The sequence below is a fragment of the Kryptolebias marmoratus genome, unplaced genomic scaffold (genome assembly GCF_001649575.2).
Source record: "Kryptolebias marmoratus isolate JLee-2015 unplaced genomic scaffold, ASM164957v2 Scaffold62, whole genome shotgun sequence".
In the NCBI taxonomy this organism is placed as follows: Eukaryota; Metazoa; Chordata; class Actinopteri; order Cyprinodontiformes; family Rivulidae; genus Kryptolebias; species Kryptolebias marmoratus.
The window spans coordinates 1-13,301 of record NW_023665796.1 but is presented as its reverse complement, the minus strand read 5'-3'; the positions used below and the strand labels follow the sequence as shown (position 1 = coordinate 13,301).

Sequence of the window (13,301 nt, the reverse complement as noted above, 5' to 3'; positions counted from 1 at the left end):
GGCGGTTCTGTCAGCGGTTCTCACGGCGGTTCTCTCAGCAGTTCTCACAGCGGTTCTCTCAGCGGTTCTCACAGCAGTTCTCTCAGCAGTTCTCACAGCGGTTCTCTCAGCGGTTCTCACGGCGGTTCTCTCAGCAGGTCTCACGGCCGTCTCTGTGTTTCAGGGTTCTCACAGTGGTTCTCTCAGCAGTTCTCACGGCAGTTCTCACAGCGGTTCTCTCAGCGGTTCTCTCAGTGGTTCTCACGGTGGTTCTGTCAGCGGTTCTCACGGCGGTTCTCTCAGCAGGTCTCACGGCCGTCTCTGTGTTTCAGGGTTCTCACAGTGGTTCTCTCAGCAGTTCTCACGGCAGTTCTCACAGCGGTTCTCTCAGCGGTTCTCTCAGTGGTTCTCACGGCGGTTCTGTCAGCGGTTCTCACGGCGGTTCTCTCAGCAGGTCTCACGGCCGTCTCTGTGTTTCAGGGTTCTCACGGCGGTTCTCCTGGCGGTTCTCTCAGCGGTTCTCACGGCCGTCTCTGTGTTTCAGGGCCGTCGGGTGTATTTTCGGGGAGCTGCTGAACTCCTCTCCTCTGTTCCCCGGAGAAAACGACATCGAACAGCTCTGCTGCGTCCTCAGAGTGCTGGGAACGCCGACGCAGGACAGCTGGCCTGTGAGACACAAACATCATCTGAAATCCAGAACCGATCCAAACATGATTGAAAGAACAGGCAGAACCCGTCTGTGGATCTGTGGTCGGGTCATGAAGGCAACAGGTCCTCAGAAACGCTCTCCAGCTCCTCCTGAGACCAGGGTTCTGGTTCTGTCCCGGGGTTCACCTGCCTTTCATTCAGACCTCGTCCTGCATGACTCTGGAGGTTCTCAGCAGGATTCAGGGTTCTTAGTGAGGAGCTCCAGAACACACTTTGGGGTTCTTGTGAAATTCCAGGAAGTTATTGGAGGATCTAGAGGTGTTGGGTTTTGGAGTAAATAGAAGTTGGGGTTCTGAAGGAGGTCTGGGGTCTGAGGTCCACAAGAGACTTTGTGGTTCCTCTAAAGTTCTAAAGGAGTTATTGGAGGTTCTAGAAAAAGCACTGGAGTTCTTGGGGAATTCTGGAGGAGGTGTTAAGGTTGGCAGTAACGTCCTCTTATGCCGGCAATCGAAAAGATGCTGAGATCTTTGGGTTCTAAGGGTGGAGTTCCACTGGAGCTTTAGGGTTCTTGTGGAGATTTTGGGTTCTTGGGATAGAGTACTGCAGTACTTTCAGTGTTCCTTTAGAGTTCTGGAGGAGCTGTTGGGAGGTTTTGGTGAGAGGTACATGAACTTTTGTTAATGACAGATTAGAAACCTTTGGGGGAACCTTCATGAGATCTAGCTAAAAAAAACTGCCTTTAATGTCAGCAGAACCTTCTGGACTGAAAAACAGAATCTTTAGGAACCAGAACAGTTCCTTGAGGCCCACCAACCTGGACTGGACTTCATGGAACGTCTCAAAACGATCTTTTTGGTTCGTTTTATTTGAAGCCGTGAGACGAACACAGAAATCTGGACTGAAGAGTAAAAACTGAAGGCTGGTTCTCTAGAGTTCTGTGACGACGTTCTCTCTGTCTGCAGGAGATGGTGGAGCTGCCAGACTACAATAAAATCACGTTCAAGGAGAACCCAGCGATCCCACTGGAGGACATCGTCCCGGACACGTCCCCTCAGGCCGTCCATCTGCTCTACAAGTTTCTGGTGTACCCGTCCAGACAGCGCTGCTCCGCCCGACAGGTAGGAGACAGGAAGGAGAACCAGAGGACTTCTCTGAGTCCAGGGTTTTACAGACCTGAAACACTCGGTTCTGAGGACCCCTGGTGGACTCTGCTGGAACTAGAAACTGTTTGAATAAAGGTGGAGGGTCCACTGGGGTCCACTGGGGTCCATAGAGGTCCACGGGGGTCCACTGGGGTCCACAGGGGTCCACAGGGGTCTACAGGGGTTCCACTGGGGTCCACAGGTGTCCCACAGAGAAACATTGGGGTCCACAGGGTTCCACTGAGGTCCAGAGGGGTCCACGGGGGTCCACAGGGGTCCACAGGGGTCCAGAGGGGTCCACGGGGGTCCACAGGGGTCCACAGGGGTCCACAGGGGTCCAGAGGGGTCCACGGGGGTCCACAGGGGTCCACAGGGATCCACAGGGGTCCAGAGGGGTCCACGGGGGTCCACAGGGGTCCAGAGGGGTCCACGGGGGTCCACAGGGGTCCACAGGGGTCCACAGGGGTCCCACAGGGGTCCACGGGGGTCCACAGGTGTCCACAGGGGTCCCACAGGGGTCCCACAGGGGTCCACAGGGGTCTACAGCGGTCCGCGCTGCAGGGCCACTACATGAACCTTGAAGTTTGAAACAAACAGTTTGATCTGAAGTAAAAAGCTTTATTGTGGTTTTCATCTCCAGGCTCTCCTTCATCCGTACTTCTTCAGCTCTCCTCTTCCTGCTCACCACTCGGAGCTGCCCGTCCCTTACAGGGGGGGCCGACCGCTCCGTCAGCGCCTCCAGGCTCCGCCCACAGACTTCTCCGTGGACCTGCCCCTGCAGAACAGCGCCGTGAACCCCATGCTGCTGCAGCCTCATGCCTCCTGCCTCTGAGCAGGTCCCATTAAAGCTGTGGAGGTGGACCTTCAGGAGAACAGAACCTTTACTGTGACCACAACACAGAAGAGAAACAACGAGATGATTTTCAGAAGAACTTCCTCCTGACTTCCTGTTCTTCTGCTTCCAGCAGCTCGGTTCTGTTGGCAGAAGCTTTTTATGAACTGAATCTTTGTGATGTGAAGTTTCTTGATGTTCTGTGTGGCTCTTTGTGTCTAACTGGGTTCTGCTTCAGAACGTTGTTTAAATAAAATGAAAGGAACGTCAGGAACGTCTGATCCTTTCTGCCGTCAGCCTGAAGCTGCACCTGACTGCGGAGGAGCAGGTCAGTGACCTTTGACCCTCAGATCACAGGCTGCAGAGATCCTCACCCAGGAGGAACGGGCTCCACGCTGAAGGTCACATCATCATCATCATCATCATCATCATCATCTTCATCATCCTCATCATCATCACCATCATCCTCCCCATCATCTTCATCACCATCATCCTCCTCATCATCATCCTCATCTTCATCACCATCATCATCTTCATCCTCATCCTCATCATCCTCATCTTCATCATGAAGATGCCACAGCTTTAGATTCTCTTCATATGAGACGTGATGAACGGATGAATTCAGTTTCAGCAGCTGCTCATCTTTGGAGGAGGAGTCCCAGGCTTCCTCCTCCTCCTCCTCCTCGTGGTGACCCTCCTCCTCCTCCTCTTCCTCACAGCACACTCCTCTTCGCTCTGATACAGTTAACCTCTGACACTGAGCAGCTCTTCAGTCTCTGTGAGTCATTTTTTTATTTTCTTCTTTTTTTGTTGTTGTATCAGAGATCCTGTGTGAAACAGGAGGTCTCACTCTGTCTCCTTCCTCAGAATCCCAGGGGAAATGTCTGATTATCTGCCAGCAGCTGATTGGTCCTCGGTCACCAGGTGTGGAACATCTTCAGGTTTCAACACGGAGGTCAGGATCTCAGTGGGAACATTTCGGACCCGATTGTTTCTCTGCTGCAGGGAGCAGTTTGTAGAACCTTTGTTGGAATGAGTAAATATTGTGTTGTTTCATTTAGCTGCTTGTTGAGAACAGAAACGACAAACTGAAGGGTTAAAAAAGACAGAAAAACTTTATTCGTTCTGATTCATCAAACAGGATTAAATCTGGAATCTGTTCTGTCCTAAAACCTCCTCCTGCTCCTCCTTCTGCTCCTGCTCCTCCTGCTCCTCCTCCTCCTCCTCCTGCTCCTCCTTCTGCTGCTCCTCCTCCTCCTCCTCCTCATCCTTCTCCTTCTGCTCCTCCTTCTCCTTCTGCTCCTCCTTCTCCTCCTCTTCCTGCTCCTTCTGCTCCTCCTGCTCCTCCTCCTCATTCTCTTTATTCTTTAATTCATCTTTTCCAGGTTGGCTCCGCCCCTTCAAACTTTCTCCTCCAATCACGTTGCCCTTCCAGTGACGCTCACCTTCAGCTCCTCAGTCCTTCTCCCTGGTTGGACGATCTCAGCTGTCAATCATTCAGCTCTGCCTACAGCCTGCCTCCTTCCTCAGCTTTATATGGGCATCTCGCTCTGACTCCTCCCCCTGACTTCCTCCTGTCCTCAGCATCTGAGTGGAGCCGTTTCTATGGCGACTCGTTCTCTCCTCCCTCCTCCTCAGCAGGTGATTGGTCTTCAGCTGACAGGTGTTCACCAGGTGAGTGTCTGTGTGTCAGGTTAGTGCTGAGTCTGTGATTGGTTGACGCATTAGACCCACCCACCAATGTCAGCACACCGTGTGTGTGTGTGTGTGTGTGCAGAACAGAGAGTGTGTGTGAGCTGCGGGGTAAGCAGCGCCCCCCTGTGGAGGAGAGACTCAGCAGGTAAACACCTGTGTTACACCTGCAGCAGGAAACAGGAAGTCAGCAGGAACACGCCGCTGCTGAGGCCGAAGAGGAGGGCTGTGAGAGCGCATGCACACACACACACACACACACACACACACCCTATAATCCACCTGACTCCAGGTGAAAACATCTTTCTGCTCAGCTCTGACGGTTTCGTGTTTCAGGCGCCGGCGGTCCGAAGAGGAACTCGGTGTTCCAACTGTGGGACTGAAACCACGACTCTGTGGAGGAGGAACGCTGCAGGAGATCCCGTCTGCAACGCCTGCGGCCTCTACTACAAGCTGCACCAGGTATGCCACGTGAGCCGAGCTGGTGCCGGCGCCACTCAGAGTCCCGGGTTCTGATGCTGACCCGGCTGTCTGCAGGTCAGACGGCCGCTCAGCCTGAAGAAAGAAGAAATCCAAACCAGAAACCGTCAAGTGACCAAGAAGAGGGGGAGACGTGACCAATCAGAGAGCTCGAACTGGCCCCGCCCATCACCCGGTCCTGGTGTCACTGGGAGGGAGGAGACTATCTGTTGATGCTTGGCGAATGGATACGTTTGTTTATGTTTACCAACATTTAATAAACAAATAAACATTTCATTTGCTTCTGACTTTTCATTCTTTTTGTTCCTAAAATCACAACAGGAAATGTGACCTTTGAACTCTGCCACAGGGCAGGTGTGTCGCTTTCTGTCCAATCAGATGGTTAAATCCAGTCAGGATGGCTAAACATAAACTAAACAAAGTAAAAAAGATATTTATTTAACAAAAACTAAAATCAAAACTGCTTCCAGCCTCAGGATCTCAGAGGTTCAGGACCAGGTTCTGCTCAGGTTCTGCTGAGGTTCTGCTGCTCCGGAGCTCCAGGTGTGTGTTAACACAACGCCAGGGCGGAAAGACATCAGCAATGACCTCAGAGGAGCAGCTGCTGCTGCCCGTCAATCTGAGAAGGGTCAAAGGTCATCTGGAGTCACAAGAGGAGACATTTAAGACAGATTCACCCTGAAGGTCAGACCGTGCAGTGCTCAGAGAAATGAGCTCCATCTCAGCCTCTACAGGCCACTGTTTGCAGGTCAAAGGTCAAAGGTCATGGCTTGTTTAAAAGCCTCTTCTCTCTAAAACCAAGATGGCAGCTCGACTTTAATATGAGATATTAGTGAGTTTCCAGCAGGATTTGTGTCGTTCGCCTGAGGATATTTGGGGTATTTTTGGAGTCAGAGGCCAGAATCCTGGGAAGACCTGTTCAGGACATCTGTCCAACAAACAGGACGATGATCCCAAACACAGCAGCTGATCTACAACAGAACGGCTCAAACAGAAAAGAATCAAGGTGCTGCAACGAAGATTCGGGTTAAACATCAGTTCCTCTGGTTTGAGTGAAACTATCAGCAGAAAATCACTTTCTGATTTAAAGCTGACCTCTGAGGCCCCCAGGGGCCCCGGCAGGCCCGCAGGTTCGCCACACCTGGAGCGATGCACAGATGTGGGATTTGTGCAGCCGGAGCAGACAGTGAAGGCAGCACGGCCCCCGTGGCCCCCCCTCAGAGCCTCCTGCTGCTGGAGGCCGATGTTGTGCAACGCAGGAGGTTCTGGTTTTCCGGACCCAGAAAAAAAAGGCCAAGAGAGGAAAAGGGAGATGAAGAGAGGCCGGTTGGTGGTCTGAGGCCGGCCAGAGATGCCGTGCACATTCTCAGTGTGTGTGTGTGTGTGTGTGTGTGAGGCGTCCAGACATCAACGGCACAAACGGCACGAAGCATCAGCAACCACAACACACACACTCCTGTGTGACTAGATGAGCTGCACACACACTCAGACAGTTACAGCGTGGTCACATCACCTCGTCTCTGCTGCCGGCAGACGTTAAACTGTCAGAAACCAAGCCGACCCTGAAACCTGCAGAGCTGCCGCTCACAGGTGACCGCCGGCCTGAAGGTGGGTGCAGAAAGCAGGGTCAAAGGTCAGTGGGGTCAGCGGGGGTCAGTCGGGGTCAGGTACCTGCTGCTCGGTTCCTCTGACCGCAGACAAAGATCTGAGAGAACAAATGAAGAAACTGCAGAGTGATGATTGAGACTCAGAGAAACTTCCTGAGGCTGAAAGAATTCAACGAATCAGAACTAAACGACAAAACCCCTCCTGTCTCCATGGTAACAGAAGCTGTAACACCTCCTGTCTCCATGGTAACAGCAGCTGTAACCCCTCCTGTCTCCATGGTAACAGCAGCTGTAACCCCTCCTGTCTCTGTCTCCATGGTAACAGAAGCTGTAACCCCTCCTGTCTTTGTCTCCATGGTAACAGAAGCTGTAACCCCTCCTGTCTCCATGGTAACAGCAGCTGTAACCCCTCCTGTCTCCATGGTAACAGCAGCTGTAACCCCTCCTGTCTCCATGGTAACAGCATCTGTAACCCCTCCTGTCTCCATGGTAACAGCAGCTGTAACCCCTCCTGTCTCTGTCTCCATGGTAACAGAAGCTGTAACCCCTCCTGTCTTTGTCTCCATGGTAACAGAAGCTGTAACACCTCCTGTCTCCATGGTAACAGAAGCTGTAACACCTCCTGTCTCCATGGTAACAGAAGCTTTAACACCTCCTGTACCTGTCTCCATGGTAACAGCAGCTGTAACCCCTCCTGTCTCCATGGTAACAGAAGCTGTAACGCCTCCTGTACCTGTCTCCATGGTAACAGCAGCTGATGAGACAACAAGAAATATTAGCTTCATCAGAACCATCCCATAATTTCTTCTGAAGAAATTTTCTTTTATAAATAAATAATTTGCTCTGTTCTTCCTGCAGACTGATGGTGAAATGAATTCTTGTTGTTTTCTAACTTTAATTCTTCCATAAAATCTGTTTTAAAGCTGCAGCTGGAAACAAACAGGGCGGCTTTCTGTACTCAGCCTAAACAACTAACTAACTAACTAACTAACTAACTAACTAACAAGTAATCAATTAAACAAGCTAACTAACTAACTAACTAACTAACCCCTGCTGTTTCTGACTCACTGAACGGGATTTCAAATGTTTCCTGTTTTCACAAACTGACCAATCTGATTGACCCACTTTCTGCGCATGCTCAGAGGCAGCGCCGTGAAGATGGTGCCTTCAGGGACCCCTCGGAGACGGTGTCTTTTCTTCCATCTTATTTTAGGAACATGTTTGAATCGTTTCCGCACTGAGGACTGGGTGATTTAGAAGACTTTTGTAATAAATCTGTCAAAACACGTGTGATGGAAGCAAAATTCTTCTGTAAATATTTAAATAAGTTGATACAAATCAGCCCTTCAGACATGATGTAAATAACGAGTTAGAGCCAGTACTCAGAACTATACTTGTGATTACTTGAATGTATGACTGAAAGTGTGAATTTGAGCTCTAAAGCTAATTAAATGTGTGTTTCTCTGTAGCAGCTTGAGAATTCCGCCCCTCGGTGCGGACCCTGAAGGCAGCAGAGGAGCAGAGGCGGAGCAGGAGGCTCTCTGAGCGGTGAGGCACTTTAAACTGCTTTAATTCACCTCACTTTACAGATTACAGGAAGCACGAGCGCGTCCCAGGTGAGGCCGGACACAGGTGAGCCCCCAGCCCGGGACAGGAGCCCCGCAGGCCGCAGGAGGAGCCTCAGATCACCGCTGAGGAGCTCCGGAGCTCCGGAGCTCAGCAAAACATGTCGGCTCCCGGCTGCGCGTGTGGAAACGCGCGCCCGTGCCTGTGCGCGTGCACGTGTACGTGTGGCTGTGATAGGCAGCTCGCGCACTGATGCACAGAGCTTCTACATTTCCCAGCATGCTTTGCGCTGCCGTGTGGAATTCAGGGGTGATTTTCCTGAAAGAGTCAGATCCGGGAAGAGTCCATCTGTTGAACACGGTGGGGGTTTATCATGGTCTGGGCATGCTTTAGGTGCTTATTGGAAAGAACAGCAGAATGAAACCAAAAAAGAACCTGTCCACAGCATCACTAAAAGAAGTTAAATAAATAATTTGACTTTAAAACTTTAAAAGAATCAAAGAATCTTAAATCAGGATGAAAACAAATGGAATGTGGAGATGCGTTCATGCCTTCTGTTAAAAGTCGTCCAGCAGCGTTCTGGAGTCACTGCAGGTGATGGAGACACGATTGTTCCAGACCGAAATCCAGAGAACGGCAGTCCAATCTCCAAGTGATGCAGGCACGCCTCAGTTATCTTCAGTTTAACTGATAAAAACTAAAATTCTGACAGACGAGGAGCAAGAAGAGCAAGGATATCCGTCACCTCACCGACAGGAGAACGATCTCCAAACACAATCATTTCAGTCTTGGTTTCATCACTTTGTGGACACTCCAGAGGCTGCGGTGGACATCCAGTTTAAAAGAGAAGAATATTTAAATGTCATCAACATAAGAATGAAAATAAATGTTTTACTTACTGAAAATGTCAGCAGATCTAAAGAGAACAGAACCCAGAATGGAGCCTTGAGGTACGCCACAACAAACAGGTGCTGAAGAAGAGGAGCACTCCCTCATACATGCAGAAGATAAAACTGAGCCTTTAGGACCACCTGCTCCCTACTCTCACTGCACTCGTCTGCACAGATCACGGTCCATCACCAAACAGGAAGGGACTCAGAGTTGACCCCCACCCCCACCTGGCACTCACACTGCACATCTCACCACTCTCACCTCCACTGAAGAAGCTCCTGATCATCTTCCTGATTGGATCAAAACAAACCTGAAGTGAAAACATCTCAGTGAGGATTTCTCCTCAGATTATTACTGAAGTATGAGAACTTTGAAATGTTCTTTAAGGAACCAAGAGAACTGAAGGAAATTATTGGAGACTCGGGGTAAAGAATGAAGGAGAACCTAATGCTGACCTTTGACCTTCTTAGAAAAGTAAAAACAAAGTTATTTTGTTCAAATCTTCTTCTGTTCTGACAGAAATCTGTTTGATCTCCAGGATGTTCCAACTGCCGAGGATAAACATGGCCTCCAAGGCCACGCCCACTGACTGCAGGACACACCGCCATTGGCCACGGTAGCAGAGAGGGCGGGGCTACTTCAAATCCAGAGATGGTTGAAAAACAATTGGATAAATTGAATCTAGGGGCGGAGCTTGAGGTGAACGGTAAGGAGGATTAATTTTAGTTCTAACGAACATCAGAGGAACCTCAGGGTTCTTATGTTGGAACCCTTCAGGTTTCTGCTCATTAGCGCCCCCTGCTGGAACACTGATGAAAACACAGACAAGTTTCTGATCAACTACATATAAGATGTTGTAAAAGTATGCTTCACACAAACAAATTATAAAGTGATGATAATAAATATTTAGTTCTTTTTTAAATGATCTGACTGAGATCTACATTTTTACTTTCTGCACAACAAAAGTCACTTTAATGGTCGTCTGTGTTGTGACTGGGAGGGAAGGAGTGGGCTGAGAACGTTACGGGAAGTGAGGTCTTGCTTACTGTGGCCTGTCCTAAATCCAGCGACGGAGGCGGAGCTTAAGTCGACCAGCAGCGTCCTCACACAGCTGTTGGGTTCTCCAGATGTGTGGGAGCAGGAGGGGGACGCTTCTTCAGCTGCGGGTTCTAAATGTTTCACAGAAAGATCTCTGACCCAGACTTTTCTTGTTCTGCAGAACTAACAGGATGTCCTGGGGGGGCGGAGCTCCAACCACCCCCTGAAAAAATTAGGAAAGATGTTATAGTTACCATGGAGACCAGGACGCTGGAGGAGGAGGAGGAGCATTGGAGGCGGCTCTTCCCTGACATCAAAAAGTGCGTGATCGTCATCTGTCCTTCGCCCAGTCAGCTGAAGATGAAGAGGGAGGACAGGAGGCGGAGCAAACAGGTGAGGTCATGTGACCCGGGGCCACAGTTGGACTGGATGAAGCCGCTGGAGTCGAACCACGGCGTCAACAAATCAATGAGGTTCGTAAAGAAGGTGAAAGTTCAGGCCGAGCACGCCCCTGACGATGGGCCCTGGAAACCCCAGAAAAGACTGAGGCTGGCACGCTGTCCTTCTGTCACCTTTGACTCCGCCCACCTCCAACTACACAACAACACTAACAACGAAGACTTAAACACTGAGCAGCAAACGACTGACCACAACTACAGCTCCCACACAGAGCGCAAGAGCCAATCACAAGACCCCAGGTAAGACAGGGAGGAGCCTAATCAGGACAAACACAGACCTGGGAAAAAGAAAGTCCACCCTGCTTCACTTTTCAGGACATAATCAAACTGATCCGGTCTAAAAGAATCCAACCCCGGGTCAACAAACACACAACAAATGCCACCGAGTCATTATTTATTAAAATGGTTCCAGCTCCTGATCCAGCAGAACCTCCTGTAGCAGCAGGAACGTTCCGTTGTGGTTTTCTGACCCAGTTTGGTCAAAGCTTCAGCTGTCGGACAGATCAGCCCAAACCATCAGCCCTCCACCGCCGTGCTGACAGCTGCAGTGCATTCTGGGTAAACATCTGTCCTCTGGTCTGGTTCTTGGTTCCTTGGTACCTGAGTCGAGCTGCCATGTTGTTTTTGGAGAGAAGAGGCTTTGACCTTTGACCTGCTAACTGAGGTCTGATGTTTATTAACTAACGACTCGATGGAATCTGTTGGTTGTTTTTGTTGACCTGGAATCCTTGGAGAACCTGATAAAGACCAGATTCTGCCCTGAAACCCTGACCTGAAGGAAGCTGGACTTTGTCTTTCCCAGGACTGCAGATGACCTCGTCCATGTCTGTCCCAGATGCTCACATATTTGTCTCAGTGGATGAAATGAAGAGAACAAATCTAAAAAACATTATAACTCACTGGGATCAGGTAAATATAGTTTCCATAAACACATGGATTTGTGTTTTAGAACCTCCTGATGTTTTAATAGAACAGACTGCAGGAGGTTCTACCTGTTGATATTAAATCATAGCGTTGAAATGTACTGCCACCTGGTGGACAAATTGAAACAGCAGCTAGTTCAGAAATCCTTCTACCTCTAAGAACAAACTGCTTCAAAGACAGGAAATGATCTATGGAAAGTATTTGTTCTTGTTTTCTTCCTTCAGTTGTTTTCTTTTCCTGTTTTACAGCCAGACGTCCACCTGTGGACACAAAGACAAAGACCGCAGCAGTTTCCCTGCAGGTAACACACCTGTCCACCTGTCTGTTTATTTATACCAGTTCACAGGAAAAGTCATCACAAGTCACTGCAGAACCAGAACCAGAACCAGGACCAGGACCAGAACCAGAACCAGGACCAGGACCAGAACCAGAACCAGGACCAGGACCAGGACCAGGACCAGAACCAGAACCAGGACCAGGACCAGGACCAGAACCAGAACCAGGACCAGGACGAGCGGGGTTAGAGAGGACAGGAAAGAGATGCAGACAGACATGAAGTGGTTTAGGTGGAGTTTCTATGGGAAGATGATAGAAATAACTGAAGACAGCAGCAGAGTGAGGACATGTGGACAGTTTGTCCTCCAGCAGCAGAGTGAGGACATGTGGACAGTTTGTCCTCCAGCAGCAGAGTGAGGACATGTGGACAGTTTGTCCTCCAGCAGCAGGCAGGACGTCAGCCTCACAGAAACTGAAAGTTCTGCCTCCTGTTCTCCTGTTAGAACCTTTAGGAACCAGATATAAACCGGAGAACTGTGATCTCTCAGCAGCAGCATTTTGGATCAACTGAAGAGTTTTTGGACACCCAGATAATACAGAGTTAAACAGTCCAGACGAGATGTTTCAGGTGGAGGAAAGCAGATCTGCTCATCGTGGAACGATGTTCACAGGTTGATTTCACCTGACTGAGATTTTCTCCACAAACATTGACTCTTCTTCTTCTTCTGCTTGTTTCTGGTTTCAGAGAACAACAATCTAACCAGCTTGGTGCTGAAGAAGGTACACACACACACACACACACACACACCACCTTTCCGTCTGTCTGTCCGCTGTGTGACCTCAGGGTTTTGTGCTCAGGTTCAGGGTCAGCGCTGGGTCCTCAGGAGTTCAAAGGACGATGAGGAGGAAGAGAAGAATAAGCAGGTGAGGTCGATGAAGGTGGAACCTGCTGTTTTTGTTGTCATCTGCAGTGAGGGTAGGGAGCAGGTGGAAGAGAGCCTGGAGAGATGGAGCTCTGTGAAGCTGCAGGAGTAGAGGGCTCTGCCTGTCATGTGACCTTCGTCTGTCTTGTGATTGGCTGTCCAGATGGTGCTGAGGAAGAAGACTGCAGACCCGGCATCATCAGGACCCACGGTGAAAGTGAGCTCCAGATGGCAGCGAGAGGAACCGTGGGTGATGTTCTGGCTCGTGGTCTGTCCTGACCTTTGTGTGTGCAGGAGCAGGAGCAGAAGCTGAAGCGCCGGCTGTCGTGTGGGCGCTGCCTGCCCTGCCTCAGGAAGGACTGCATGATGTGTCACTTCTGCCGGGACATGAAGAAGTTTGGCGGTCCATCGCGGCTCAAGAAGAGGTGTCTGTGGAGACAGTGTGAGGTACGGCTGAGCGACGCCCCCTGCTGCTCAGGGAGCGACCTGCAGCTCACAGTTGGTTCCTCTCCTCAGAACATCGGGAGAAAATATACGACAGAACCAGACGACATCCAACTCCCAGAGGAGACGGTTACCACGGCAACTCCACCTGAACCCTATCTCTTGAGGAAACCGATCGTTGAGAGGAACGCTGCTGAACCAGAGGAGGTTGGTGAATGTTCTGCTGTGTTCTGTTTGGTCCACTGGTCTTTGGTTCTGCTGTGAAAGGTTCCAGTTCCTCAGCATTAAAGAACCTTTTTACAACTGAGACAAAGTTCAGTTCATTGATGAACATCAGTGAAGTTTACTTTTCAGTGAGCCGTAAAACCCGGTCCTGTTAGAGCTCTAAACCTGGTCCTGTT

General features: G+C 50.1%; 3 protein-coding genes across 4 annotated transcripts in view; all 3 read left to right on the top strand.

Annotated features, from left to right (window-relative positions):
* The window catches only part of LOC108228751 (cyclin-dependent kinase 20), a 7,605-nt gene extending 4,734 nt beyond the window's left edge, over positions 1–2,871 (top strand). Inside the window, 3 exon segments of the mRNA XM_037974460.1 lie at positions 524–647; positions 1,590–1,745; positions 2,410–2,871. Of these exon segments, the coding sequence (XP_037830388.1) occupies positions 524–647; positions 1,590–1,745; positions 2,410–2,601 (472 nt within the window). The 3' untranslated portion in view covers positions 2,602–2,871.
* Positions 2,872–3,022: 151 nt separating this feature from the next.
* On the top strand, positions 3,023–5,047 carry LOC108228750 (transcription factor GATA-3-like). Of its 2 annotated transcripts, XM_017404356.3 has the most exons (6): positions 3,023–3,379; positions 3,469–3,556; positions 3,987–4,275; positions 4,379–4,521; positions 4,630–4,755; positions 4,831–5,047. In XM_017404356.3, exons 2-6 carry the CDS (start codon positions 3,482–3,484, stop codon positions 4,984–4,986), a joined length of 789 nt encoding a protein of 262 aa, XP_017259845.1. In that variant the 5' UTR covers positions 3,023–3,379; positions 3,469–3,481; the 3' UTR covers positions 4,987–5,047. The 2 variants fall into 2 exon arrangements, with proteins under 2 accessions (XP_017259845.1, XP_017259844.1); XM_017404355.3 differs by having other exon boundaries at positions 4,379–4,755.
* A 2,833-nt stretch (positions 5,048–7,880) lies between these two features.
* Positions 7,881–13,272, top strand: LOC108228752 (histone-lysine N-methyltransferase 2B-like). Its single transcript, XM_017404358.2, has 9 exons — positions 7,881–7,928; positions 9,376–9,543; positions 10,057–10,573; positions 11,506–11,558; positions 12,279–12,313; positions 12,392–12,457; positions 12,620–12,673; positions 12,751–12,903; positions 12,973–13,272. Exons 2-9 carry the CDS (start codon positions 9,489–9,491, stop codon positions 13,162–13,164), a joined length of 1,125 nt encoding a protein of 374 aa, XP_017259847.1. The 5' UTR covers positions 7,881–7,928; positions 9,376–9,488; the 3' UTR covers positions 13,165–13,272.
* Positions 13,273–13,301: the final 29 nt, after the last annotated feature.